The 26237-nt window shown below is 55.2% G+C and overlaps 6 protein-coding genes across 6 annotated transcripts; 3 read left to right on the top strand and 3 right to left on the bottom strand.

Annotated features, from left to right (window-relative positions):
- Nucleotides 1-3434: 3434 nt before the first annotated feature.
- On the bottom strand, nucleotides 3435-4971 carry L226DRAFT_561987 (mitochondrial carrier). Its single transcript, XM_067683477.1, has 5 exons — nucleotides 4506-4971; nucleotides 4100-4449; nucleotides 3680-4043; nucleotides 3539-3622; nucleotides 3435-3483 (listed from the first exon to the last, which is right to left on the bottom strand). Exons 1-4 carry the CDS (start codon nucleotides 4742-4744, stop codon nucleotides 3583-3585), a joined length of 993 nt encoding a protein of 330 aa, XP_067532591.1. The 5' UTR covers nucleotides 4745-4971; the 3' UTR covers nucleotides 3435-3483; nucleotides 3539-3582.
- A 324-nt stretch (nucleotides 4972-5295) lies between these two features.
- On the top strand, nucleotides 5296-8386 carry L226DRAFT_160508 (uncharacterized protein). The gene is made up of 9 exons (XM_067672529.1): nucleotides 5296-5488; nucleotides 5546-5769; nucleotides 6818-7036; nucleotides 7104-7188; nucleotides 7300-7367; nucleotides 7430-7450; nucleotides 7507-7582; nucleotides 7645-7651; nucleotides 8095-8386. Exons 1-9 carry the CDS (start codon nucleotides 5434-5436, stop codon nucleotides 8249-8251), a joined length of 912 nt encoding a protein of 303 aa, XP_067532590.1. The 5' UTR covers nucleotides 5296-5433; the 3' UTR covers nucleotides 8252-8386.
- Nucleotides 8387-10387: 2001 nt separating this feature from the next.
- Nucleotides 10388-10863, top strand: L226DRAFT_547055 (uncharacterized protein; the record flags this gene model as incomplete). Its single annotated transcript, XM_067682469.1, has 4 exons — nucleotides 10388-10404; nucleotides 10480-10507; nucleotides 10577-10690; nucleotides 10756-10863. The coding sequence occupies 4 exons, from the start codon at nucleotides 10388-10390 to the stop codon at nucleotides 10861-10863; spliced, it is 267 nt and encodes an 88-aa protein (XP_067532589.1).
- Nucleotides 10864-12261: 1398 nt separating this feature from the next.
- L226DRAFT_512218 (terpenoid synthase) lies at nucleotides 12262-13884 on the bottom strand. The gene is made up of 9 exons (XM_067678330.1): nucleotides 13718-13884; nucleotides 13512-13666; nucleotides 13414-13460; nucleotides 13191-13364; nucleotides 13034-13135; nucleotides 12911-12977; nucleotides 12782-12860; nucleotides 12630-12732; nucleotides 12262-12569 (listed from the first exon to the last, which is right to left on the bottom strand). Exons 1-9 carry the CDS (start codon nucleotides 13787-13789, stop codon nucleotides 12367-12369), a joined length of 1002 nt encoding a protein of 333 aa, XP_067532588.1. The 5' UTR covers nucleotides 13790-13884; the 3' UTR covers nucleotides 12262-12366.
- Nucleotides 13885-14055: 171 nt separating this feature from the next.
- Nucleotides 14056-23322, top strand: L226DRAFT_615036 (ARM repeat-containing protein). The gene is made up of 26 exons (XM_067686720.1): nucleotides 14056-14335; nucleotides 14391-14622; nucleotides 14677-14896; nucleotides 14946-15110; nucleotides 15160-15340; nucleotides 15399-16079; nucleotides 16138-16324; nucleotides 16379-16713; nucleotides 16766-16893; nucleotides 16947-17486; nucleotides 17543-17663; nucleotides 17719-17913; nucleotides 17970-18184; nucleotides 18247-18400; nucleotides 18454-18575; nucleotides 18628-18660; nucleotides 18709-19905; nucleotides 19955-20599; nucleotides 20655-20916; nucleotides 20967-21040; nucleotides 21097-21239; nucleotides 21288-21528; nucleotides 21579-21862; nucleotides 21912-22753; nucleotides 22806-22881; nucleotides 22936-23322. Exons 1-26 carry the CDS (start codon nucleotides 14116-14118, stop codon nucleotides 23186-23188), a joined length of 7746 nt encoding a protein of 2581 aa, XP_067532587.1. The 5' UTR covers nucleotides 14056-14115; the 3' UTR covers nucleotides 23189-23322.
- Nucleotides 23308-25927, bottom strand: L226DRAFT_160480 (MFS general substrate transporter). Its single transcript, XM_067672528.1, has 10 exons — nucleotides 25424-25927; nucleotides 24882-25354; nucleotides 24701-24827; nucleotides 24598-24652; nucleotides 24406-24538; nucleotides 24320-24352; nucleotides 24142-24267; nucleotides 24005-24082; nucleotides 23900-23952; nucleotides 23308-23838 (listed from the first exon to the last, which is right to left on the bottom strand). Exons 1-10 carry the CDS (start codon nucleotides 25752-25754, stop codon nucleotides 23418-23420), a joined length of 1830 nt encoding a protein of 609 aa, XP_067532586.1. The 5' UTR covers nucleotides 25755-25927; the 3' UTR covers nucleotides 23308-23417.
- Between the last annotated feature and the right edge of the window lie 310 nt (nucleotides 25928-26237).

Raw genomic sequence — 26237 nt, 5'->3', positions numbered from 1 at the left:
ACTGTCCACTAGCCGGAACTGCCAGGAGCTGTCCTGCGTACTTGCAAGTTGAACAATCAATCACACATGCGCGCGCGCACTCCGGAGACCATTGGCAGCACAAGTGATTACATTGACAAAAATCACGTCCGCCTTCTACGGGTGCCGCGCTTGGCGCAGCGATGTCCTGGGGTATTTGATTTGAAGGTTCAACTATTGACCTGCACGGCGCAGCTCAATACTCGCAGCAGAAATCTGCTGAGCGTCGCCGCACTTGATCAAGACCAAGTGACGGCGGGGGTCAGTGCGCGGGCGGTGGACGGCGTCATTCCGATATCGGACGGCGCTACGGAGCAAGGGGGAGACCTGCAACCCAAAGAAAGTCAGTACAAGCGCACGGTCGGGGAAGTACTATGTCGTGGATGGAACCACGAAAGTCTCGGAAGTACAGCTCACACTTGTTTCGCACAGCGGTACCATGCCACTCTGCCGCTGTAGAGCTCGAAAAGTCCACCTGGGAAGGAGGCGCATTAGTACGTACTACTGCAACTACCGGAGTGAAAAGCAGAGCATACTACGTACCAGCCCGGACTGCAATCTCTGGGTTACCTCGCATCGACTACTGTAGTTGACACTAGTCCATTGAAGAGAGACGACGCAGCGCGGAGGGCTATATACCTCGGGATGGCGCCCGATCGCAGCCGCGTGACGGGACATGCTGCGGTAGAGAACATGACGCTGGGCCAATATAGCTCTGCTATCTACTGATTGTGAGCTGCGGTAGCGGCGTATCGAAACGCTTGCCTATCGTGCTCCATCGTGGACGCTTTCCCGGGCTGAAGAACGTCTTTCCATGAGGTCAGAGGTCTGGACGTGCCACTGCAAGGTCGTATGGCCTTAAGAAGCAATCCTATTGCCGCAGCGGTAGACAAGAAGTACATCGCAGTATCTGCAATCCCAGACTATCAGTACGCATCACCGGAGGTATTGGAGTACGCACCATACACTACCGTACATGACGGAGAATCGAGTAGAGCGGCAATGAGGTAAAACGTGACCACGGGCTCGTCATACTAGGACACCGTGCTGGATGCACAACAGCATGAGAACGAGGACAACGAAGTGCGAAGTATGACGGTACTTACCACAGATGCGTTAAGACAAAGTCATCGAAGCCAGCGACACTCCGCCATCTTCCCTCTGACCTGCGCCGACAAACAATTTGTCGAAGGTTCCTGCCTCACGACGTGCGCGTATTGCAGACAGGTACAGCGAGAGCATGAGTCCGCCATACCAGTTGACGCGCATTCTCCGCATCGGGTTCTCGTCCAGGTCCACTCTCGGAAAGAGCCGGTCGACGAATAGTGCGGCGTTCAGCCAGACACTGGGGGTGTGGATGTTATGCAGGTCCCGCTCAATGACATCTAGGTTGCGCGGCCAGACGTCCGACAGCTCGTCTTCCGGGTCATCAATCGACCTAGGGAAGAAGTGCAAGTCGACGAGGTCATGGTCCAGGACCGGCTCCCGCGTCTGAGGAGGCAGGTCAGTGAAGTCTAGCACCGGTAGCTTGAGGGACTCCAGACGAGGACATCGGAGCGCGATGTCCTCCAGGATACGCCCGGGGAGACGAGGGGTCGATTCGAGGCTGAAATGGTAGATGTGAAGCGTGCGAAGATCCCGCCAAGCGTTGGCTATGCACATGATGTCATCCGCGGAGACAACAATAGGCTGTCTGGACTGTACCGTGAACTTCTCGATAGTCGGCAAGTCCAGAATGGGTTCAATGGATTTGAGGAGTGGCAGCGCCTCAGAGGAATCGATGTTGATTTCCAGCGAGAAGCTGCGCAGGGATGAGGATACGATCTTCAGGACTTTGGTAGTCGAGTGTAGGAGGTCGTCGAGGTCGGTCTTCGTATCGAAGGTGACCGCGACGTCACGAAGGCTGTCAACACAGACCGCCTCGAAGAACCACACGATGTCCTCCGTGGACCCAAAGAGCGACACACTCTCGAGCGAGCCGAATCCTCCCCGGATGTCGGGGCGCTTGGTTGCACCTCGAGTGTCGATTTTGCAGGAGAGGTGGCGCAGAGTGGATGAAGATTTGCAGTGGACAAGAAGGACGTCGTCCAATTCATAAGAAGAAGCGAAGGAAAGGGATTGGATGCCATGCAGCTCTTGGATAGGATGTAGAGATTTCACTTGATTGCAGAGCATTTGTTGGAAAGAAGAGATAGACAGGTAGTGCAGGTGCGAAGCATGCGACACAATGTTCCGTAGCATGATCTCGATATGTTCTTTTCTTTGGTATCGTTGGTACCAAGCATCAAACGTTACCGAGAGATAACGGAGCGAGAGTGGGAAGAAGAGGTGGGAGAGCACCGCGTCGCTGTGAGGAGCAATGTCGAAACACAGGAGACGTTCCAAGCGAGGGAGTAGAGGCCCGCCACTGCATTTTTCGGATAGTATCCTCCAACTCGCGGAGTCTATCCGGGTAGAAGGCCAGTATTTGAGCTCTCTCACCCGAACCGCATAGGACTGTAGACGCGCCCAATCGTCGTCGTTCGGAACAGCGCTGAGTGCCTGCTCACTTGCAGGGACATAGGTCTGTTCAGCAGTCAGAAGATTCCTCATCGGGCAGAGTAACATACAAGGACTCACCTGTGAGAAAGTTCCAGGCGGGGGCACGTACTCGGGCAAGAGCCGGAGCAGCTGGTGGATGTGATTGAGATGCCTCCATAGCACCCGCAAGGCAGGGTCAGAGAAAGCTTTACATGTGCGCGCGAGCCTCGCCAGGGTACACTTGGATGTCTTGTATCTGTCACTTTTCCAACATGACTGGTACAGGTAGGAGGGTATGGCAAGTGACTCGCATATGTGGTCCACGACATCTTGACATGCCAGCGCACGTTCTATTGAGGTGAGCCGATGGTTGCTCATCTGACAGGCAACGTCAAACAGACATTCGAGAATGGTGGTTCAACACTCACGATGTTCGACTCTGACCGAGTCGATTGTTCATCGATGGGGCAGAGTCTCACTTTGTCGCGGTCCGGCATGTTCGAGAGGTGACCGGGGTCTTGTCGTGGCACTTCGGCGCCTACTCGCTCAACGTCAACGCTAGTCCCAACTTCGAAGCTCTGACCACTCCGCGAATATTCCGCGAGGCCTCCGAGGCTTCAGGACGAGGGGATGTCATCTGAGGGTGTCTCTAGCTTGCCTGTGGGTACCTCAGAGAGTCGGAATTAGACCAAAGATTACGAGGATAGCTCACCGCGGGGAAAAGAACGATGACGCTCTTGCCAGCAGAATACGATAGTACGTCCTTGCTGGTGTGCGAGTCAGTAAACGAGCATCGAAGCTTTTACCTATCATGCTCCGCCAGCCGGGACGCAAGGACGTCCTGACAATGGGGTGCAGATTGCGTCAACACATCCCGACGCTCCAAGAGAATCCATGTCCATCCGATTGCTTCAACTGCAGACAAGTACACAGTGGTATCTACAACTATTTAGGAATCAGTACCAGACGCGCTGGATACAGTGCATCGGCAAGGACACACCACATATGATAATCAGGGCTGAGGTAGCCGCAGAGACGCGCTCGTCAACCCCGCGTGTACAGACGCACAACCCCGCGCTCGATACTGCAGCCAAGACGATAAGACTGACGCCACCATGGGGGAGACACAGAAACTACTCACCGTTGCTTGACAAGCATCGTGACGCCCTGGCTCACGAACCCTTTCAAAATCTGCACCCCCAATGCCTGATACAGCCCGCCCCACCCTTCCGACCTCACCGCGGAGAGCCAGACATCCGTCATAGACGTCGCGTGGGCCTCGCTGCCGCTTCTCGAGCGCGTGGCCTGGACTCGCACCTTTGCGAGGAGGAGAGGGTACAGAATTGTCACGGCGAGCGCGTTCGCGGACGCCCCGCTCAGGAACGCGCTTACGGCGGACTGACGGGACTTTGGGGACTTCCAAGGTATACGAAGGCGACTGAGCACCTGGAACAAGAGGAGAGTGAGAGCGGGTGTGAGGCATAGAGGGAGAGTCGGTCGGAAACCTGTAGGAAGAACGTCAGCGCTGTGTCAGGACCTCTGAAAGCGAGCGCATACATACCTGCCCAGAATCCGGCGAGGCCCTCCTCAGCGTAAATGTTCCGCACTACATCGAGGAATCCTTCGTCAGCTGGAGGCTCTGCTTTGCTAGAGCTCTCGTCGTCCGAGTCGTCGTCGGTGTCTTCAGTTTGTAGGCGGACTGTGACGACGCTTAGGGGTGTAGAAACCGCGCGACTGGCGACTCCGGCAACAAAGCCGACGGCAAGCTCGGTTGGTACCCCAAGGAGAACGGGTTTCGTGGGTGCAGTAAGGGCGTGCTTGAGGGTGTGCAGCAGCGAAGTGCTCGACGCCGAAGTGCGTCTGCGCGCTACAATTGCGTGCAGGAACGTATAGAAGTAGTAGTAGAGGAAGCTGGGAGGGAAGAGTCAGTCCCCCCAGCGAACACTTCGAATACGTGGAGAGCGTACTTTGAAAGAATCGTGGAAGCGGTGTCCGCTCCGAGCCCATCGTAGAGTCCCGCCAACCCTTCAGTCTCCAATATATGTTTCAGCAGCAGCATTGTCCCATGCATTCCTCGAAGCTTTCTCGAGGTCGTTGTCTGCAGCTTCGTCGCGACCAGGTCCAGAGGATAGGACACTGAATTTGCGGCTGCGCTACCGAGGGCTCCCGAGCACGCTTGGACCAACGGAGGAAGTGCAGAAGTCATCGCGAGGTTCGAACGAGGTCGTCGTGTCGTCGTTGTGTCTTTCGTCGTCGTCGTCGTCGTCGTGGGGGTTCAAGAGTAAGTCGAGTGCCCGGGCGTGACCCGTCTCCGATGACGTCGTCTTGCCGCTTTTTGGTTCCACGTGATTGTTGAAGGAGACTGGCCATATTGCCGCAACATAAGATATTCACAGCCAAGAAAACATCGAGTGTTTTGTCAATCAAGCTGGGACATACAAGGAGAAGAACGAAGACGGCGACTTCTGGTCGTCCAAGCCGTACCTGAAAGCGATTGGCGCCCGCTTACGTAAGACGACCCGGGTTCGAATCTACCTGGTAGTAATTTCTCGGTGATACCGCTGTTGAGAAGAAGAGAAAACATTAAATTGAATTTAGTTTACAGAGAGAGGACTGGAGGTATTTTTGAATTTGCAAGGCAAAACGAAGTGACATGGGCCAGTTGGATGAGTTTGAAGTCTGGTAGGATCGCTATCTGTGGGCGCCACTCGCCTGGGGCAATCACATGAGCGTTTTCGGGTACCCCGCATCGTCGCCCGGAACTTGCACGGCGGACAACACCGACCCCGACTTCCTCCCCAACAACCCCCAACGACCCCGCTAGTCCCCAGCTAAAAGTCTGATCTCCCCCGCACTCCCCACATCGTCCAGCATTCGCACATTCAACCCGAAGCCATGAGCATTGCACACGGAGTCCGGAAAGCAGCAGTCATTGGCGCAGGCCAGATGGGTATGTCGCGAAGGCATTCATTCAAAGTCCTGCGAGCTCATAACGCGTCCGGAACAGGTCTGGGTATCGCGTTCGTGTCGGCGGTGCACGCGAAAGTCCCAGTCTTGCTTCACGACAAGTCGCCGGCGCAAGTCAAGTCGGGGCTTGGGCTCATGGACAAGCTCCTCGCGAAAGACGTGTCGAAGGGCAAGCTCACCTCGGAGGCGGCGAAGGAGGCACGGGATCGTGTCTCCGTGGTAGATGACTTGAAGCACTTCCGGGATGCGGACTTGGTCATTGAGGTGAGTTTTGCAAATATGTTTTTATGACTTTGAGCCGTTCTTGCACCGGGGTGTGGGGGCTTGTGGAAGTTCGGGTCGCGCAACCGTCCGCAAGTTTGTTATATGAGTTTCAACGCTTCATTGGACGAACGGTGCACGCATATAGCAAGCCGGCAAACTCTTTGACCATGTACTTCGAAAGGAGGCGGCGCCGCACAATGCTCAGGGAATCCTTGACTGTCGAGGGCTTCTTCGGTATTGTTGCACGCCTGATCCCGAAGAAAGTCACACCCGGCGATTGTTGCTATATGAAGAACCACCAGAAATACTGTCGCGAGAACTCGAGGATTTTCCGAACATCTTGTTTCGAAGGCTGGGGCTATACTCGCCGTGGACATGGGATGGTCTATTTAACTTCTCGGACCTCAGAGACGAGTCTTGCACGGGATTCGCGACCAGGCTTGTGCTAATGTAGATCTCGAATCCGTCCACATTTGCGCTGTCATCGTTTTTCACGCTTTCTTGGGCCGAATGGTGCGATTATTGCACGCATAAAGTGAGCCGGCAAACTCCTCGACTCCCATGCGTTCGACCTCATGCAGGTAATACTTAGAGACGCATATGGCTGCTTGCGCGACCGCGAAGAGGGATCTGTCACTCGTTACGCCGTGTGCTGTCATAGCATACATTCACGCGCATTAGGCTGATGGTAGTGGATTACTGGGCCGACTTTCACTTTCACTTGCCTAGCCAGTTTATCCTTCGCACGGCAGCACACAAGCACGGCGCCATTGAGCACCATCGACTTCCCATGTCCATGCGATGAGCGTTGCTGCATTTTGCGATCGTGTGCAACTGGATGCGGACCGGTCGTCTGGCCTGTTACGTGTCCTCAGCTGGGAAGCTTGCGCGTCGCCATGATGACTTCTCATGCAGTTGGCGCCGGCGTGTAGAGCCTGTCGTGCTTGCGCTGAATTGCAATATCTCACGTCCCATGGGCGGTTCAGTTATTCAATTCGCTTTTTGTGGAATCTATCTATGCATTGTGCAATGTTGACACCACATTCAGGCTGTTGCGGAGAACCTTACCATCAAAGAGAGTATCTTCCGCACACTCTCCGCGGAGCTGTCACCGAAAACTATCCTCGCGACGAACACGTCCTCCATCAGTATCACGAAGATTGCGGCTACGGCGATTCCCCAAGGCAAGACTGCTTCTGACCCGGAGGGCAAGGAGAGCGCAGGAAGGGTTGTCGGCTTGCACTTCTTCAACCCTGTTCCCGTGATGGTACGTGAACTATTTGCCCTTCTTGTCAGAGGTCTCGTTTCATATTGTGCCTCCATTGTCATCGCAGAAACTTGTTGAGCTGATTGCTGCAACACAAACTTCGCAAGAGACCCTGGAGCGTGCACGCGCATATGCGATCGCATGCGGGAAAGGTGCGCACGTCTCCCCGTCGCTGCATTCTGGAGCTTCTTGCCCCATTTCACCATCCGCTATATGCGCCTTGAGGCTCCCGCGCTGACATGAAATTTGCTGTGGTGGATCAGAGGTGACATACTCGAAGGACGTCCCTGGCTTCGTGGCGAACGGGCTACTGATGCCCTTCATCAACGAGGTTCGCAGTCCACTCTATCTCACGTGGCCGCCATGCTGACGGGTTCCTCGCTGCGTGCACAGGCAATCATGATGTTAGAAAGGGTAAGCAGACTAGAGAACCAGCCAAATGCTGTGGAGCTAGACTGAATGGTATGCAGGGTGTCGCCACACGAGACGACATCGACAAGACTATGAAGCTCGGCGCAAACCACCCGATGGGCCCTTTGCAACTCGGTGCGTCTTCTGTTCTTCCACTGCGCATATCCAGGCTCTTGGGCTCATGAATGATCGTACAGCGGATTTGTACGTCCACTTCCTTTTGCACCTCTATTCGGACACTGCATCGCTGATGGCACGCGCTCTCCAACCGTCTATCCCGCTTACTGCTCGCCAACTTTCATACATCGCCTCATCCATACTCCGCCTTCCGCTCGGGCGCTCCGACGCTCGTTCGTTCATCTCGCCACGAACAACTATCTCGCATCCACAACGGTCCGGTCGACTATTGTGCACACGTACGCAAACACTCCGTGGCCCTGCAATGCCGGGAAATTTTTGACCTCGTCTGATCCTGCCGGTGTCCTCCCGCTGCGTCTATTCACCCTCTATTATTCTTTACTTCTCTTGTCCTTACATGCCAATCCCGCGTACACTTCCCCACCCGTCTCGCGGTGCTGATCTTCTCGGGCCCGCCTCGCGTCCGCTGACCGCATGTATCATGCACGATGATGCGGCTTGCACTGTAGCATCGGGCTTGACACGTGCTTGGCGATCCAGCAGACGATCTACCACGGCACGGGCGACTCGAAGTACCGTCCGAGCGTGCTGCTCGAGCGCATGGTGGACGCACAGTGGTACGGCAGGAAGAGCGGGAAGGGCTTTTATGAGTACTCGAAAGAGTAATATGCGAGCCGCTCTTGCGGTCACAGGTCGTGCTCGCCGCGATGCCCGTATAATACAATACACCTTACAGCATCTTCTATGTTGCCTACATGGTGGCGTCGCACCGTCGTGTCGGCTTGCCTCGCGCGGTCGGAGAGTACGGCTGAGGGCCCGGTGTGTCAATGGTCGGGGCGCTGGGCGTTGTCCGAATTGCGGTCACCGGTGGGATGAATTGTGCCACCTGCATCCTTGAGCCCAGGCTAGTGTCAGGAGTGCTGAGAAGCCGGGCTTCAGCTGTCGTCCTTTTTCACCGACGTGGAAACCCGTGGTTCGCTCGAGGAATGTCCCTTGACGAGGTCGCGTGACGCCACACCGTGGACGTAGTGTGTTGGATTCTGATCCGTCCTGCCTCCCATGCATCCCGCAGTAACAACCTCGACGTCTCCGAACGTATTTTCGTTTACTGCTGTGGTGATTGCCGACGAGCTTGTTTTGCAGGTAGTTGGTCGCGCTGGAGGCACTGTGCTCATAGGAGGTGTCGGTCTGCGCGGGCGCTGCCTGGAGGAGCTAGCCGGCATGGCCGCTGCTCAGCGCGTAGAAGCTCATAAGCTCATAAGCAATGAACTTCCATCTATTGCGGACTTGCGCATCATCGGGCTTAGTTGCCAGGCAGAACGCACGTAAAGTCCGCGCTTCTGCGGACCAGGAGAGGCACTTCGGGACGCCCCCGGTTGCACTCTGCTGACGTGGGAGATGATTCATTTGAGCTCCTTGCCAAACTATGCGGCCTGGACACTCCCTTGCCTCTTCCCAAAATGGAACAGGGATGAAGAAAATGGCCTGTCCTCTCAGGCTGATCGTGCACCTGGCCGTGGTCCTCGGTCTAGCCCTTCGGAGCTTCGCGCTATATCTCCTGGACAGATGGGAGCACTAGTGGTCGGAGCGCGCAGCGAAACCACGAATTGACGCAAGTGGCCATCGATGGCCCAGGCGTTTCTGACAACCTGGTACCAAGGCAAGTATGTCTTCGGCACCCTAATCGGACACAGGGCAGTGTTCTAGGGTATGCTCACCCTCCTCCTTGTTCGTCATTCTGAGGTCAAGGGTGGCAGACGATATTACTTGTGGCACTGCATTGACCCTCCTTCTAGACCGAAGAAGCACGTTTGAGCCCCGAACAAGTGACTTCGTGGAAGTGCTGTGTCACTCAGGCTGCTCATATCACTGCGACGCAGGTTCGTGGCGCGCCATCTCTCTGCAATCTCGTCGGCTGTAGTCGGCCTTGATTCCAGCAGCGGGCTTCGCTGAGATTGTGGGACAGATCGGACTTGAGCCGCCTGGCACCGTTCCCACCACACACTTCGGACTACGGTGCGGATGCCTACTCCCCTGCGTGCACCCGGCCCGACAAGCAGGCGCGCGCGTGCATGGCCACAACGAGGCGGCTTCTCGCCGGGATCACAACCACGTCCAGCTCAGGGCCTTCCACCCCACGCTTGGGTTCTGGCAGTATCGAGAACTGCGGTTGCCGTTAGTGGCTCCTCGCCCCTCGATCGCCGCGAGCCGTTGGCTTCGAAGCCACCTCTCTCTTCGCACCATCCTGTGGACGAGACAACAATGGAGCCAGGAGGGCTCTCCCGCTAAACTGCCCGCAGGATCAGAAAGCCCTCCGCTCTGATTGGGCGGGCATGCACGAGCCATTGCAGGGTCCCGATCACACGACGTCGGCTCGTGCCCCTCGGTGGGTGGTGCTGGCGTTTGTGGACGTTTCACGCTCACGACAAATTAGGCCTCCGAGACTTCCGCCAAGATAGGCGTCGATGCGGTCGCGGAAATGGGCACCCGGAACGGTGCTGCCCCCTGCGTCTTCGTGGATTTGATCGGAGGAGGTCTGGCAGGCGGGTTCGCGCGTGTAAGTCCACTAATTTTCCACCCCGTATGAGTACTTAAAGGTCGTTACCCTTCGCTCCTTGGTCAGCTCAGCACTCCTCACCCTCGGCAGTCGCACTTACACATCTGCTCAGCAAACCCCTCCACATACATTCGTCTGCCGTCGTCTCTCCGAGACAGCACCCAGCTTGTCAGGTCTTCCAGCCTGCCGTCCGTTCTCTTCTGCCCATTTCTCGTCTGCTCCCGCTACCCCGCTCCATAGTCAAGATGTGCGAAATTGAGTGGTGAGTAGCAATGTGACTCGGACTACGGTGGGCCTCATGTAAATACTGATCGGCCTTCTTCCCCCATCACGGCAGCTTCGGAAACTACCACCGCGGTTGCGAGGTGCGCTATCTTCATCCAGCATCGAAATGCTTCCGGACTCCTTCTAACTGTCCGGTCCCGCACAATCAGCACTACGTCAAACTGTACGAGAGCGGCAACAAGACGGATTGCGGCTCCCCCAGCTGTGCGCTCAGCAACGCACACAAACACCGACCGGGGCAGCGGACGTGCACCTGCTTAAAGGTGCGCCTGAGAAATTTTCCGGACACGGAGTGATCGGTGTTTTAACCAGAACGTCGGTTCGGCAGGTTCCTCGCGAGTGCCGGAGGGTGTTGAACCTGATCCACGAACGGTGCGAGAGCTGCACCCGCGCAGCGTGGGCCACGCTCGAGCGTGAGTCCGGTCGGGTCTGGTGATCAGTCCTGGTCCTGCTCTCCGCGGGCGTTGTGCGGCTCCGTCGCGGCTGTCTCTCGTTTTGTTTTGCAACTGCTGTCTCGAGTCTCGGTCGTTCAAGGCCACTGCAAAGGCAGTGACCGGTGTCCTCGCCATTCTTCTGGTCATATTTGGGCTCTCATTGTCATCACATGTATCTGTATCACTACTGAACGCTGTACAAACAACATTCCAATGTATCTTGTGGCTGCATATGCGCTGGTTCTAGATGGGTCGACTACAGTAGTCGAGGATCCCTTCAAGGCAAGCACGTCATGCCGTCATCGACAAGGACGACTGAACCATCGCGCCACTTGGCAACGTCCAACGTCCAACTGTTGCTTAATTGTCAGGTTAGACAGCAGCTGCGCAATCGCCCTTCCCCCGCATGCGCTGCTGGAGCGCCCAGAGCTGCATGGCCTCCAGGACTTGCAAGAGACGTCTAGACGAAGAAGACCCATGGCTGCAGAGCAACACACACCGCTAACATGTGGTCACCGCCGTAGCACGTAGAAGACGCATACGAATATCCTACCGCAGGATCATCATGGGAAAGGCGGGTGAATCATGGGCAACTAGAAGCAACCAGCGATAGACGTAGCATCCTGTTCCGCAGTTTCGTGGCGTGAGCGGAGAGGCGTACGTTCATTTTGATTCCGAACAGCTGAACCGGCGGTCATTCACAAATCAGCATGCAGTTCATCACGAATGCTGCAGCTACCACAGCGTACCCCATTCGATCTTGCCTTTGTGCTGCAGTTCAGATAATTCGAGCGACGAAGCGACGCAGCACCAACTTCATGGGAAGACACAAGTCGACCTCGATATCTCGTGCTTTCGGGGAAAGTGTATAAAGAGGACAGTTTGACCGCTGGAAGGTCCACAATGAACTCCTCACTACCTCATTTCCACTACCGCGGCGGGGATATCCTGGCCGAGGTACGTCGGACGTTAGCCATGAGGCGTCTTTGTACGTCTCGCTGCTCCTGATCGGCCCCGCATAACCTTCTTGCTGATCTGACTCTTGGCGCGCATCGTTATGGTTCACAGGCTCGGGCAGCCTTGACTGGCACTTGCCCATGACGGTCTTTACTTGTATTCGGCAACTAGTTCTTGCGCATGTGAGTATGATTTCAGTACACGCAGATAAGAAGAAACACTCACAGATACTGACAGTCGTAAACGGGCGATGCTCCCTGGTTACGGCGTGAGCTGTAACGCAGGTTGTATCCGGTTTACAAATGCATAGAGGCCCCCAGTATTCAACTACTGGAGGCCGTGGTGTCAAAATCAATTACCCCAGGACGACAGGTCACCGCGTAGGGCAGGCACCTGCGCAGCGCACCAAGGTCGCAATCGCGAGTCAGTAGAAGCAGGAAGTGATCTTGAACGGCTCGGAATAGATGCGCGGGTTGTATTGCAATGACGAGGCGGAACAATATGTATACTGCTATGAAATGAGACTGAGATTCCTGACATTGTGCGGACTAGGTCTGCCGTTCGACGTGCAATGCATCCATGATCTTCTCGAGCTTGGGGTTGCCGCCAAGCCGAGCGATCTCGACCTTGATCTGTGTCTCCAGGTCTTCCATGACGTCGAGGGTGTAGTCGAATGACTTGGTGTGATCGCGTAGGTAGTTGATCGTGTGTGTCTTCAGAGTTGGTGTAGTAGGACGCTTCTGCAGCACGTCTGTAGGAGAATCGATGTCAGTAACTGTGAAAGGATCATCACGAAATAGGGAGCAATTACTCAGTATCTGCCGATTGGATGCGTCCGCTCGGACACCATGCACGACGGGAAATGAGAACTTGCCCTCCGTGAGATCCTCGGCAAAGCCCTTGTTCTCAGTGTACTACTCGCGATGTGAGGTCAACGTCCACAGACTCAACCAACGGACGGACCTGTGTGCTCTGCAAGTTCATGTAGTCATCTCGGATCTGGAAGTAGATCCCGAACAGGTTGACAAGAGGTACATAGTCTCTGCAGCGGAGATGAGGTGCGTGCATGCGTCGAACGAGCTGGGCACTCACACGTCGATGTTCGTAGTAGAACAGGCCATCATAAGCTTGACGGCCACGCGGAACAGTCCTCCGGTCTCTGTGTTACGCTCAGTTGGTATACCCCAGCACGAGCAGGTGCGCAAGGTCACGTACTGTCGTTCACCATCGAGACATACTGCTCTTCCGTAGGGCATTGAAGAGAGTCGCGCCACAGTAGCTCCAATCCCTGTCCCCGATGGAGCGACATGAGTTCCTCTGGGATAAGAGGATGAGTCCGTCGAGTTATCCACGACAATAGTCGCCGGCATACCTGTAACAATCCGATCAAGCTCCTTGAAAGGAACGAGACGCTTGGTTGCGTCCGAAGATGTTTCCGCATCGACACCAATCCCGGAGCGAAGCGCAAAGAGCTGTTGATACGCAAGGAAGTAGACGTAATTCGCAGAGTTGATCGTTTGCGGGATACCATATATCTTGTGGGCAACTACTAAGTATTAGACACGAGGAACCAGCGCTATGCCATCTGAGCTCACCTGGTACGCCTCTCCGCAGCTGGGCGTCATCCTCGATGTCGTCTATGCTGCGGTTAAGTCATTGTGCGGAACATAATCACAATGATGCAGGGACATACAGCAGGCTCGCGGTGTGCAGCATGCTCACGACCTTCGATATCACCTTAAGCTTGTCTTCGGGCACTTGAAGCCACGAGTTGAATGCCTCTATCATCTGTCCTCTAATCTCCTTGCCTGGTACCGAGTAAATGTGTGTGAATGGCTCCAATAACGCCTATATTCGGGTCAGTATACGCGCAGTATGCAGAAGCCATGGACCCCTAACCGATTCGTTTGACTCTGACCACGTAGTAGCCGTGGCCAGGATAGCTTTCACGTCGAGATGATTTCTAGACATCGCCGTTACTGTATCGTGAGAAGTGGTACCCCGTCGTGGTGGTAGAAAGTAAGGAGAATCCAAAGCTACACAGCCAATACCCTGGGAGTAAGAGCACATGTCACTAACAGGTAACAACGAAGTTAAACCCCGAATTTGATGCTTCATTTATGGCCTAGTGATAGTGTGTTCTTATATGCCGCAGTCTGAAGTAAGTGCGGTACCGTAAAGTTAATAGTACTTATTTGACTCGAGTACAGACGCCCTCGCATTCCTAACGTCTTTCAAATCCAGATTTCAAGGTTCGCCAACTCTTCCTGCGCCCTTTCCTCCTCACCCCCCTCGCGATGGGAAGGTCTGAGATAGAGTCCTGGTTAGCTTCTACGACGACAAGTGCATCCGGCGATGACAACGATTCGGCCGCTGGATCTGGATGGCGAAGAGAAAATATCCTCAAGGATTGGTCAGGCGCGATGCGTACGGCGCAGACAATGCTCTTCACGAGCAGTACCAAAGCTCGGGTACGGTTTCTTAGGGAGGAGCTGCTTGTGCTAGCGAAACATGGCGGTACGTTTCATCTCGTGAACTCCAAGGTTTGGGCTTGACGCGGTTCCGCACGCAGATCTCAGCCTATCCCAGATCATGGACGTCTTCAAACTACTCACGTCCACATACCCCCGTTATGTCGACGCAGAGTCTCGAGAAGCGGTAGAGGAAGTGGGGGTTGCGATGGTCCGACGAGACGAGCTGCGAGGAACACCGCAGGGAGAGCCGAACGAGAGCAAGTTTGGTGTGGCAGAGCAGGTCCTTGGATGGATGTCGCACGAGGTCGGGCGGATACACAAACGGTCGAGGTGAGTACATCTTCTTTCCGCTGCAATTCCAAGGGTGAACGTCCTTGTGCGCAGCTCGCATGCGGCCGCGGATATGTTCGTTCTCCTCAACTGGTGCTGTGGACTGTACGTCGCGTGCCTCGAGTGCAACCCCGATTTCCCCCAGTCTCGCTGCTGGACCGCGTTGCTTGGAATCATGGCGTCCCTAGTGGATATGATACTCGATCCTTCGACTCGTAGCAAGAAGTCGCTGCAGAAGAGCGCTCGGGTTCGCACAAGACGTGCTTTACGCTATGTACGTCCGTCCTCAAGGTACATCCGGGTCCACTCATGTCTATCTACAGAGCCCAGAAAATCTTCACGCTGTCATGAAGACGTTGCTTGAATTGACGAAGTCGCTTCCATCTCCGCTCATCGTTGTACCACTTCTCGGCATCTCCGTAGACGTCACGCTCAGACTCAAGCACGTCAAGGACGAAAGCCTCAAGCATATAGATACCTCAATCAAGGTAAGCGGTTTGAACACGACCAGTTCCTTGCCCTCATGTGGTCAAACAGAACGAAGTCATTCAATTGTACACCAGCGCGGTTCTGATGTCTAGGACGCCTGTTCCTGCTCACATCTCGTCCGCATTGCATGATTTCATCCAATCATCGGTCACACCAGAGGACTTCTCTGGATCCATTCTGCCTGCGATGGAGAAGGCACTTCTACGCTCACCCGAGATATCTCTCAGTGGTGCGTACTCATTGTTATAATTGAGGGGATCCGTGATGTTCACTCACGCGTCTCACAGTGATCGCCGACTTTCTACCACCGTACTCGCATCCAGTAGAAGGAGATGCGTTCCGTAGATTGCTCAACCCTGCTCTCAATAGTGCAAAATCGTCCAACCACGTCGTCCGATCCAGCTCAGTCGCGCTCTTCAACGTGCTCATCAAGCGCACCTCGTCTTCTGCCGATCTTGAACATACCGTCAACGAGCTGCTGAGCTTACCAAAGGCTGGCAAGACTGCTGGACCTGACCATCGGCTTGCGCTGTACACCATGCTTGGCGCCATTCCTCCCTCTGAGTCGGTTTCAACCCAGATCGTACAGACTAGTCTTCCACTCCTGGCGAAGGAAACACACGACGCCTCCGTAGCTGCGCTGGGTAGATCGCTCATTCCACATCTGGTCCAATCTTTGCGTGCGACGTCTCTTCCGGGTGATATCACCACCGTTGCAGCGAAGGAAATGACAAGCACAAAGCCTGTGGTACGGCGAGCCTTCTGCTCGCTTGTGGGCAGCGCGTTATGGGAGATCGGTAATATCGACACTGCGGCTTCAGCTTCACTTGCAAAGGCCGCTATCCCATCGCTCGAGACCAACCTCAAGACCGTTTCGGGAAATCCTTTGAACGCCGTAGCCGGCCCACTTGAAGGTTATGTAGCCACAGCTATTCTGCTTGGTCCGCTTGCTCGTTCGAAGCAATTTGGTACTTTCCTTCTTCTGGCATCATCTCCTGTTCTATACCTTATGTCTTATTCTCCCAGACGATGTGATCTCGCACAATGCTACTCTGCAATCGATATCAACTGCCCATCCGAAGCCGTCGTTTCTGTTGTGGGATAAGGTCTACCAGAAGCTGAGTGGCGAGGAGGAAGAGACATGGTTACTCCGCGCGAGCGAAGCCGTGCTCGTGTTCTCGAAGGACGAAGTCTTGAAGGACGAACACACGCGGTTCGTCAGTTACGAGGCCATGAGGGATGACATCTTGCTAATATGAGACTGCAGGACGTCGCTCGGGTCGATCTTCCTGCACCTAGCTGTGGAAGGCTCGTCGCCTCAGATTCGAAGGTCGACACTCAGCACTGTCGAGCGCCTGGCTTCGACTCTCCCTGAACATATCAATCTCGCTGCACTGGCCGCGGCATCCACGTATTTCTCGCGAGAGAAGCCTCGCTCCAAGGCGACTGCAGCCAATGACGAGCAGGACACCACCCCAAGGAAGGAAGAGCGCCTTCCCGCGTTCTTCCTAGCGTGTACGGCATTGGGAGAGGACTGCCCGGAGGACATCAAGGCACGGCTGTTATGGGACTGGGACATAGTCGCCCACCACCCCGGACATTGTCAGTTACGCCACATTTTCTTCCTAGATGTTCAGAACTCACGCTGCTGCAGCTGGTAACCTCGGCCCGGTCTGGATCGAGTTGTGTCAGAAAGCGAAGGTTGACCCTCATGACCTCGTCACCGCTCATGCGGACATCATCTTGGATAAGGTCTTCAGTGCGATCGATGTGGAGTCTAAGGTATGCTCCCGCTCCGGTCACTTGTGCCTTATTGACTAATATTTATGCGGCAGCCACTCCCAGGCTTTACTGAAGCAGGATTCCGCGCCATCACAACACTGGCGTTCGTTGCTCCCGACGCTGTGCTGCCCAGGGTCATCGACAAGATCCGCACAAATCTCAAGGCGGACGTTGTCCAATCCCTCACGGAGGACGACTTAGGGATCTGGGCGACCCCGGAGGGACAGACCTACGTCGACGTGCTCGCGTCTAAGAAGGAAGAGGCACCCGTAAAGAAGGGCAAGGGGTACAAGGATGCGCAGTGGGAGGCAGAGGTCAGGAAGTCGATCGCGAGCAAGCACAAGAACACGACGCTATCGAAACAGGACCAGGCGCTCGTCCAGGCTCAGCTCGAGAAGGAGGCTATTATACGTCAGCGCATCGCCGGTATCAAGGCGCAAGTGGAGCAGGGGCTGCACTTGGTAAGGAGCTTAGTTGCTGCGGAGGTTGAGCAGATCAAGAGGTTTGTCTCGGACCTGAGCGCGTTGTTGAGGAATGGTGCATTCGGCAAGGCCGTCACTCTCGTTGGGGAGGCATCGTTTGAGACCTACTTGGTGAGCGTGCAGTTCGTGACGGAGATGTGACTCCTCCATTGACTGCCGTCTCGCAGATGCTGTCCGAGTGCTGCTCTGAGCGATTGGACACGTACCGAAAGTGGGTTGGCGTTGCTACTCTGCGAAGCTTCGAGATGGCGGGTATCCCCGAAGACTTCACAATTGAGCCACTCAACTGTGCGTCAGCCTAATTTCGTATTGTCTACTCAAACCTGATCTCTCTCTCACGCAGCTCTCGTCATTCGGGTGTTGTATCGCCTCCGCACGCTTTCTGAACAGAGCCCCTTCGATGCTGCAACATACGGCTATGCTTCTCCTCTACTGAGCCGGGTCCTCCTGAAGGGAGGCATTGCGATCGAGGAAGAAGATGACCCTCTCGAGCAAATCGCGCTCTCTCTAGACATCATCAAGTTCCACTGTGGCGAATGTGTGTTATTTCGTCAACCTTCTGTGCATCCACTGCGCCATACTGATACGACCTAGTCTTCGATCCGGCATTCCCGCGTACGAGCACCGTCCAAGACCTCATACATGTCATCCGTCACCAGCCGAAGCTCGCCAAGGATGCCTCATCTGCTCTCATCGATATCGGCCAGGCGATGCAAGAGAGCGCTACGAAGGCAGAGACCTCCGAGTTCCTCCTCGGTACGCTCTACCAGGAGGTCTACGTGCGGACGTCGTGCCTCCAGGCACTCCAGGTACTGTCTTCATAAATGTATGCAGTCGATTGCCCTTGGTACTGATTATCAAAACTTCGTAGCCGTTCGACCTCACGGAGTATGACTGGTCGCCTGAGTTGTGGATCGCATATCACGACGAGGACGAGCAGAACGCACGACTTGCCAACCGCATCTGGGAAGACAACGGGTTAGACGTTCCGGAGACATTCTTGCCAGACCTCCTGCCATACCTTGGTATGTTGCATCATCTGTCGTCTGACTATATAGACAACTCAATGTTCCGGCAGAACACGAGAATGCCTATGTCCGCTCGTGCTCCGCATCGGCCGTTGCGGATGCTGTCATCGAGTACTGGCCAGGATCTATCAGCAGGGTTCTGTTGACGTTGGAGGACTTCTATCGCGAGAGGGTAAGTCAAGCAACTACATAATTATCGCATTGTTTACTCACTACCATCGTAGGCTAAAGTTCTCGCGCCCGAATTTGACCAATACGTGAGTCATTCATACTGTAGCAGTCAGTCAAGCTAACAGAAACTTCAGGGAATGCTCATCGCATCGAGCGTCGGTCGCACAGATCCCTGGCCTGCACGTGTGGCGGTGTCTCGCGCATTCGAGCTGTTAGCACCCGCGTTCACTCCTGAGGATGTCGAGCCGTTCTTCAAATTTTTGATCCAAGATCAGGCCCTTGGAGACCGAAACGCGGACGTCAGAAGGGGGATGCTTCGCTGCGGCACGACAGTCATTGACCTCCATGGATCCACGCGCTTGCCGGAGCTCATCGTTATGTTTGAAGCTGAGCTTGCGAGTACTGGACCAGCAACAGAGGCGTCGGACCAGATCAAGGAGGCCGTTGTTATCCTCATTGGTCGTCTCGCGCGTCACCTTGATCCTTCAGATTCTCGCCTGCCTTCGATCGTCGAGCGCTTGGTGGGAGCTCTGAAGACACCCGCGGAACAAGTCCAGATAGCTGTCTCAGAGTGTCTGTCGCCGCTCGTGAAGGTGATGAAGGCTCCGCCATCCCAGCTTGTGGACCGCTTGCTTGACGAGCTTTGCAACTCACCGTCGTATGCGGCAAGGCGAGGCGCTGCTTATGGCCTGGCGGGTGTCGTCAAGGGACTGGGTATCTCCTCGATTAAAGAGTACGACATCATCGATCGTCTTCGTGCAGCCGCTGAGGACAAGAAGCGGTTTGAACCGCGTCAAGGGGCCATGTTCGCCTTCGAGACTTTTACGACTATTTTGGGACGCCTCTTCGAGCCCTACGTGATCCACATTCTTCCTCTCCTGCTCAACTCGTTTGGTGATGGCACTCCGGATGTGCGTGAGGCAACCCAGGATACGGCAAGGGTCATCATGGCGAACATGTCTGGATATGGTTTGAAGACTGTCCTCCCGTCATTGCTTTCTGGTCTGGACGAGAAGCAGTGGCGCACGAAGAAAGGGTCTATTGAGCTTCTGGGTATGATGGCATATTGTGCCCCGAAGCAGCTCTCTCAGTCATTGCCTATCGTCATCCCACGGCTGACCGGAGTCTTGACGGATTCACACGCACAAGTCCGCGCGGCTGCGAACAAGTCGCTCAAGCAGTTCGGCGAGGTTATCAGCAACCCGGAGATCCAGTCCCTAGTGCCAGTCTTCTTGAAGGCCATGGTCGACCCTGCAAAGACACCGAATGCGCTGACCGCCCTGATCAAGACGTCGTTCATGCACTACATCGACCATTCCTCCTTGGCTCTGGTGAGTAATATGAGTTCGAACACAGTTGATCACACCTCACCTCCGTCAGGTCATCCCCATCATCGAGCGTGGTCTTCGCGAACGAGGTGCCGATACCAAGAAGAAAGCTGCCCAGATCGTCGGCAATCTTGCATCACTCACCGACTCGAAGGACTTCGTTCCGTATCTGTCACGTCTCCTCCCTCTGGTACACGTCGTTCTGGTAGACCCTGTGCCAGAAGCTCGTGCCACCGCTGCCAAGGCGCTCGGGACACTTGTTGAGCGATTGGGAGAAGTTCACTTCCCAGACCTCGTTCCTGGACTGCTACGCACACTCAAGACGGATACGTCCGGCGTCGATCGACAAGGAGCTGCCCAAGGACTCAGCGAAGTCCTCGCTGGTCTTGGGATGGAGCGTATGGAAGGGCTGCTGCCGGACATCATCGCTAACGCCCAGTCTCCTCGTAGTACCGTGAGGGAAGGCTTCATGTCCTTGCTCGTCTTCCTTCCTGCGACGTTCGGTGCCCGCTTCCAGCCTCATCTCCCCAAGATCATTCCTCCCATCTTGAGTGGCCTCTCGGACTCGGAAGACTACGTGCGAGAGGCCGCCATGCGCGCAGGTCGCATGATGGTCAACAACTACTCGAGCAAGGCCATCGACTTGCTTCTGCCAGAGCTCGAGCGTGGCATGTTCGATCCCGGATGGCGTATCAGGGTAGGTTCTGCACGTCTCCTCATGCATGAGTGTATTGTTCATGACTTCACCGCAGCAATCCTCCATTACCCTCGTCGGAGAGCTTCTTTTCAAGGTCTCCGGTATCAGTGGCAAGGCGGAGATCGAGGAAGACGAGGAAGTCGAAGAGACTGCTTTGGCGGAAACATCGCGCAAGGCGCTTGTCGAAGTTCTTGGCCAAGAGCGTCGCGATCGTATCCTCTCCGCCCTTTACCTGGCCAGGCAGGATTCTGTCAATGTTGTGCGCCAGTCATCCGTGCATATTTGGAAGGCATTGGTCCACAACACGCCCAGGACAGGTGAGTATCACATCTATCCCGGGGTATCTTGTTTGCTCACACACGGTCAGTGCGCGAGATCTTGCCGGAGCTCACCTCGCAAATTATCCAGCTGCTTACGAGCGACGAGATCGACCAGCAAGAGGTAAGACTACTCAGGTTGGCATCAATGTCGTATCAAGATCGACTAACCCCTCTCAGACCGGTGGTCGTACTGTCACAGAGCTTTGCCGGAAGTCGGGCGAGAAGTTGCTGTCAGAGGTTGTCGCGATCCTGCGCAACAACGCGAACTCACCAGATGCACGCAAGCGAGAAGGAGTATGCCTGATGCTCTGCGAGTTGATGTACGTACATTTTATTGTGCCAGGTGCCGTCTCTGACACCCCTTGCAGGGTCAGTACCACAGACAACCAAAGGGAAGGGCAAGAGGATGCCATCATCCAGATCGTTCGTGCGTCTTTGGTGGACGACGAAGCCAACGTTCGGTCGGCAGCTGCGAAGGCATTCGATACGCTTCAGGAACACATCGGAGCAAGAGCTATCGACGAGACGATCCCCACTCTATTGGAAGCGCTTCGTCAACCAGGGCAGAGCTCGGGCACTGCATTACAAGCACTCAAAGAAGTCATGGCGGTACGTCACAATCCAGCTGCCTTGGGGAACTATGCTCACATCATCCACAGGTCCGGGCTAGTACCGTCTTCCCCATCCTTATTCCCACCCTCACTGCTATACCTATGTCGGCATTCAACGCTCGAGCACTAGCGTCTCTGGTTACCGTTGCTGGGTCTGCCTTGAGCAGGCGTCTGACCGTCATTCTCAACGCCCTCGTCAAGATGCGCGAAGGCCAGGAAGTTCGGGAAGACGAGGAGTTGAATTCTGCGGTCGACGAAGCCATACGTGCATTGATGGCCTCGATCTCCGATCCTGAGGGTCTCAACACTCTGATGTTGTTGCTCCTTGAATGGTATGTCTAGAAGAGTCACCGTAGTGCTGAACTCATGGTTTCGTTCCAGGGCCAAGCATGATCAAGTGAAACGACGCGTCAGCAGCTGCGAGTTGTTCGCTATCTTCTGTGAGGAGACAGACCTAGACTCTTCCCTCTATCGCGTCGATTGGATTCGTCAGCTTGTGTCGCTTCTCGACGATCGCGAAGTCGCGGTGCACACTGCTGCCTGGAATGCCCTCGACGTCTTCGTCAAGTCGATTCCCAAGGACGAGTTGGAGCCGCTGGTCGTAACCCTCCGTCGCACCATCGAGAGCACGGGTGCCCCTGGTACCTACGTCCCCGGCTTCAGTCTCCCAAAAGGTGTATCGCCGACTGTCCCTATCATCATCGCTGGTCTCACTACCGGCAGCAACGAGCAGCGCGAGCAAGCAGCCTATGCGATCGGCGACCTCGTGGAGCGAACAGAGGAGAGCGCGATTAAGCCCTTTGTCGTACCTTTCACTGGTCCCCTCATCCGTGTCGCCACGCAAGCAACGACGTACCCTCCAGCAGTCAAGACTGCTATCCTCAGCGCACTTACGACTATGCTCGAACGAATCCCGACGTTCGTCAAGCCCTTCTTCCCGCAGCTGCAGCGTACTTTCGTCAAGAGCGCTAGTGATCCCGCCAGTCTTGCTGTGCGGTCACGGGCTGCTCGGGCGCTAGGCGTACTTATGAAGAGTCAACCGCGTGTCGATCCCGTCGTCACCGAACTCGTCACCGGGGCCAAGAGCAATGAGGATGAGATTGCGGCGAGTCTGGTTCTCGCTCTCTCTCGCGTCGTCCGTAGCGCCGGGGCAAATGTCGGAGAGAAAGCCCGCGAAGCTTGCGCAGAGCTCATTACCGAGGCTTTCAAGGAGCAACACGAAGGTATAGTAACACCGTCCCTACCCTGTTACATCGACTAAATACGTATTGTCAGACACCTACTACCGCTCTGTGGCTGCTGTGTTCGCTGCACTCTCAATCTTCGAGGATCTGGTCAAGCCGATCATCACGTACGCACCTGACCATTGCTGGAGAGAACTGTCACTCATATACTCTCTTGACAGTGCACATCTTGTTGCTGGAACGCCACAGTCTGTGCTCGCTTCACACTGCATCCGCGCAGTGGTCGCTCCAGACGAGGAGGAGGACGAAACAGAGGGTCCCAACGTCTTCCAGAAACTCGGCGTCTTGCGCAAGGTCGCGCAGAAGGCACAAGAAAGTGCCGCGAACGAAAAACCATCTATCGCCCGTCCTGCGCGGGAGGCTCGGGACGCGCTGAAGGCCTCGGGCGACGATGCTCTACAGGGCTTGTTCTAGAGATGAACATGAAAACGCTCACGAAACGGACTCTTGCTATCACGCATTGCACTCGCCCCAACTCTCGCATTACATATTGTTGTACACACAATGTAGCCGATATCACAAATCTATCGCAATATGCTCTCTATTCTATTGTCGTCGAGGCGTCGAGGCCAAAATCGTAAGTGTATGTATGGAAAGGTATCTATGGCCCGAAGAGAAGATCAAGAAACACGGAAGAGGAAGTTCATACTGCACTTGCAGACGACTGCTTCTTTTCGTCGAGTTCGTGCTCGTTGTGGTGTCTTTTGATGTCCGAGTCTGCACCTACAATGCTACTTTTCTCTGACCTCTGTGCCTCTTCCTCCGCGGCCTTCTTCTTTAGCTCTTCTTCGTCGCCCCTCGTGAGTTCTGTGTGCTTTATCAGGAAGATCGCTGCGACGGTCGCGACCGCGTTCAGGCTGGCGTTGAGCACGAAGACGGTGCGGAATCCACGAATGTACGCGTCGAGGATGCGACTGGCTACTGCGGAGGAGAGGCCGAGGTCAGAGAGGCTCGAAGCGGTCGCAGAGGTGTGGGCGCCGAGAATTGTGGGGTCATTAACGACCTTCGCGATTGTAGAAGGAGGTAGGTTGAGTGAGGACATCGTGTGGCGGAGTGAGTTGTTGCTATTCATGATCGCGTTAGGAGTGATCCATGAAGATTGAGGTAGATGCCAGGACGACGTACATGATGGTTGCCCCGACCGCAAGAGAGAACGTGCCTCCAAGTAGTCGGATAAACTGCCGATTCCCTGTAAGCGTTGAGTAACATGCTCAAGATAGAATGGCTCACGTTTCGGACAGCTGTTACGACAGACATATCACGCCTGGGTACGCTGGCTTGCGCAGCGACTGTGGTGGTTTGCAGGGTCTAGAGAGGAACACTATTCAGTTACCAGCGTTCCAGGTCACCGGGAATATAATACGCACCCCACCAGCGCCAGTCCCTGCGATGAGCATGAAGAAGACGAGGAGGCCCTGCGGAGTGGAGGGCGTGACTGTTGAGAGACAGCCACATGCAACGGTCCAAATTGCGAAGCCGCAGTAGATATTCGTCTGCATATTATTGGTCAGGTATTGCGTGGTTCTGAGATACCCCAATACGTACCCTATATCTGCCAGTCCATGTGATCAGTTGGCCCTAGATGGCTTCAAGTCAGCAGGTCTTTCCGTGGCAGTCGTCTGTGGACGTACGGAGATGAAGCTCGCAAGCGTCTGGCTCACGAGCACCGGTAGGAGGAAAACCCCAGATCGTACCGCTGAATAATTGAGCGCGACTTGGAAGTACTGCGGAAGGTAGAACATGGACGAGTAGAAGACGAAGCCGCTATGGAGTGGTCCGTAAACGAGTGCTCTTCGATTGATGAGATGGAGCGTATGACTTACTTGACGAGCATCGTGATGTACACCCCGATGACGGTGACTTGCTTGAAGATGTACACTGCAATGGGAGTCAGTAATCATCCATCGACGATGCAAGCGATCTAACTCGTACTGGGAACGATAGGGAGTCGTGCACCCTTGCATTCCCAGAAGCAGAACAGCGCGACGACGAGAACTCCTGAGCAAAGCGGTGCCAGGACAGCCGGAGATGACCAAGGGAAGGTCACTCCACCCTGTGAAAAATTCTTTCAGTGTCTGCGCTCGAGACACGGAGTAAATGAGCCTACCCAGATGAGCGGGAGGATAACCAGCGTACATCCTGCCAGTGTCAAGGCGCTTCCTAGGTAGTCTATGACCGCGAGCTTCTTCACGATGTTGCCTTCCACCCGCTTGAGCGGCAATACGAGTAGCACAAACGCCACCGCACACACCGAGATGGGCAGCGTGATCCAGAAGCACCACCTCCAACCCGCCTTTTCTGCAAGCACACCACCAAGTAGTGGGCCTACGGCGAAACCAAACGCAACCACGACTCCAATAATGCCCTGGTACTTGCCGCGGTCGCGAAGGGAGACGACGTCCGAGATGACGATCTGGACTATGCTGACGATGCCCCCTCCTCCGGCCCCTGCGAGGCCACGTAGAATGATGAGCTGCACGATCGTCCGCGCAAAGCCCGCGGCGAGGCTGCCTATCATGAACGTGCCCATCGCGAGGCAGAGAGCTGCCTTTCGGCCGAAAATATCGCTAAAGCGCCCATCTAGATCAGGTGTGAGTTGTGGTTCGATGGATGGAGCTCCGCTGCACATGAGGTGTCAAAGATACGTACAGAGTGGCTGAAACGCGGTCGAAGTGAGGAAGTACGCCGATGGTACCCAAGAGACGACCGAACCAGCATTGAACGCTGCTGAGATGGTCGGGAGCGCGGTCGCGACGATGGTAGAGTCGAGGCATGAGACTAGGATGCAGAGCGCCAGCCCGAAAAATACCGCCATGACTTTTTTGCGCGGGAGTAAGTTCGTCTGGTCCGTCAAGGACACGACCTCTGAACGAGGATCTGCCACTGTCGTGTCGTCATGGTCGAGGTTGTCCTGGACGGCGGCAGCCTCGGGGTCGTGGATGGTCGTGTGAGCTGTCGCCGGCGACTCGTTCATTGACATGATGTCGTTTCTTGAAGGCGTGAATTTGCGACCTAGCCTCTAGGGACTTTAGTAGGTATGAACGTCGCTGCTGGGGTGGGAGTGGTGAGACTTCAACGCGTTGACCCGGTGCAGTTTTATGGAACCTCGGGCCCATGGCGCCCTCCAGGCGGGATTTGTACGTCAGCGAGAGACTATCCTAGCCTATCGGCTCTGCGCCTGGTCTTCAGTTACGGTGGCATGTTGAGCGGCTCGAAAGACCGGGGGGAAGAGCGCACCACATGATGTTCTGCGCCCGTCCGGCACGATGCCGGCTCCTCATATCAATCCATACATAACCTGGTGCGTGGCGGCGCAGAATTTGAAGAAGTTGGAGAGAGACCTCGTGTTAGGAATTTGATGTGAACGTTTCGGCCGTCGCATCCGATCAAGTTGGGGTGCGGTCTAGCCGATAAGGATGAAGAAGGGTGAGATACACCGAGATTTCAGCAATTACGACAAGTT

The sequence above is a fragment of the Lentinus tigrinus genome, assembly GCF_003813185.1.
Source record: "Lentinus tigrinus ALCF2SS1-7 unplaced genomic scaffold L226scaffold_25, whole genome shotgun sequence".
Taxonomy (NCBI): Eukaryota; Fungi; Basidiomycota; class Agaricomycetes; order Polyporales; family Polyporaceae; genus Lentinus; species Lentinus tigrinus.
This window is presented reverse-complemented; position numbering and strand designations above follow the sequence as displayed.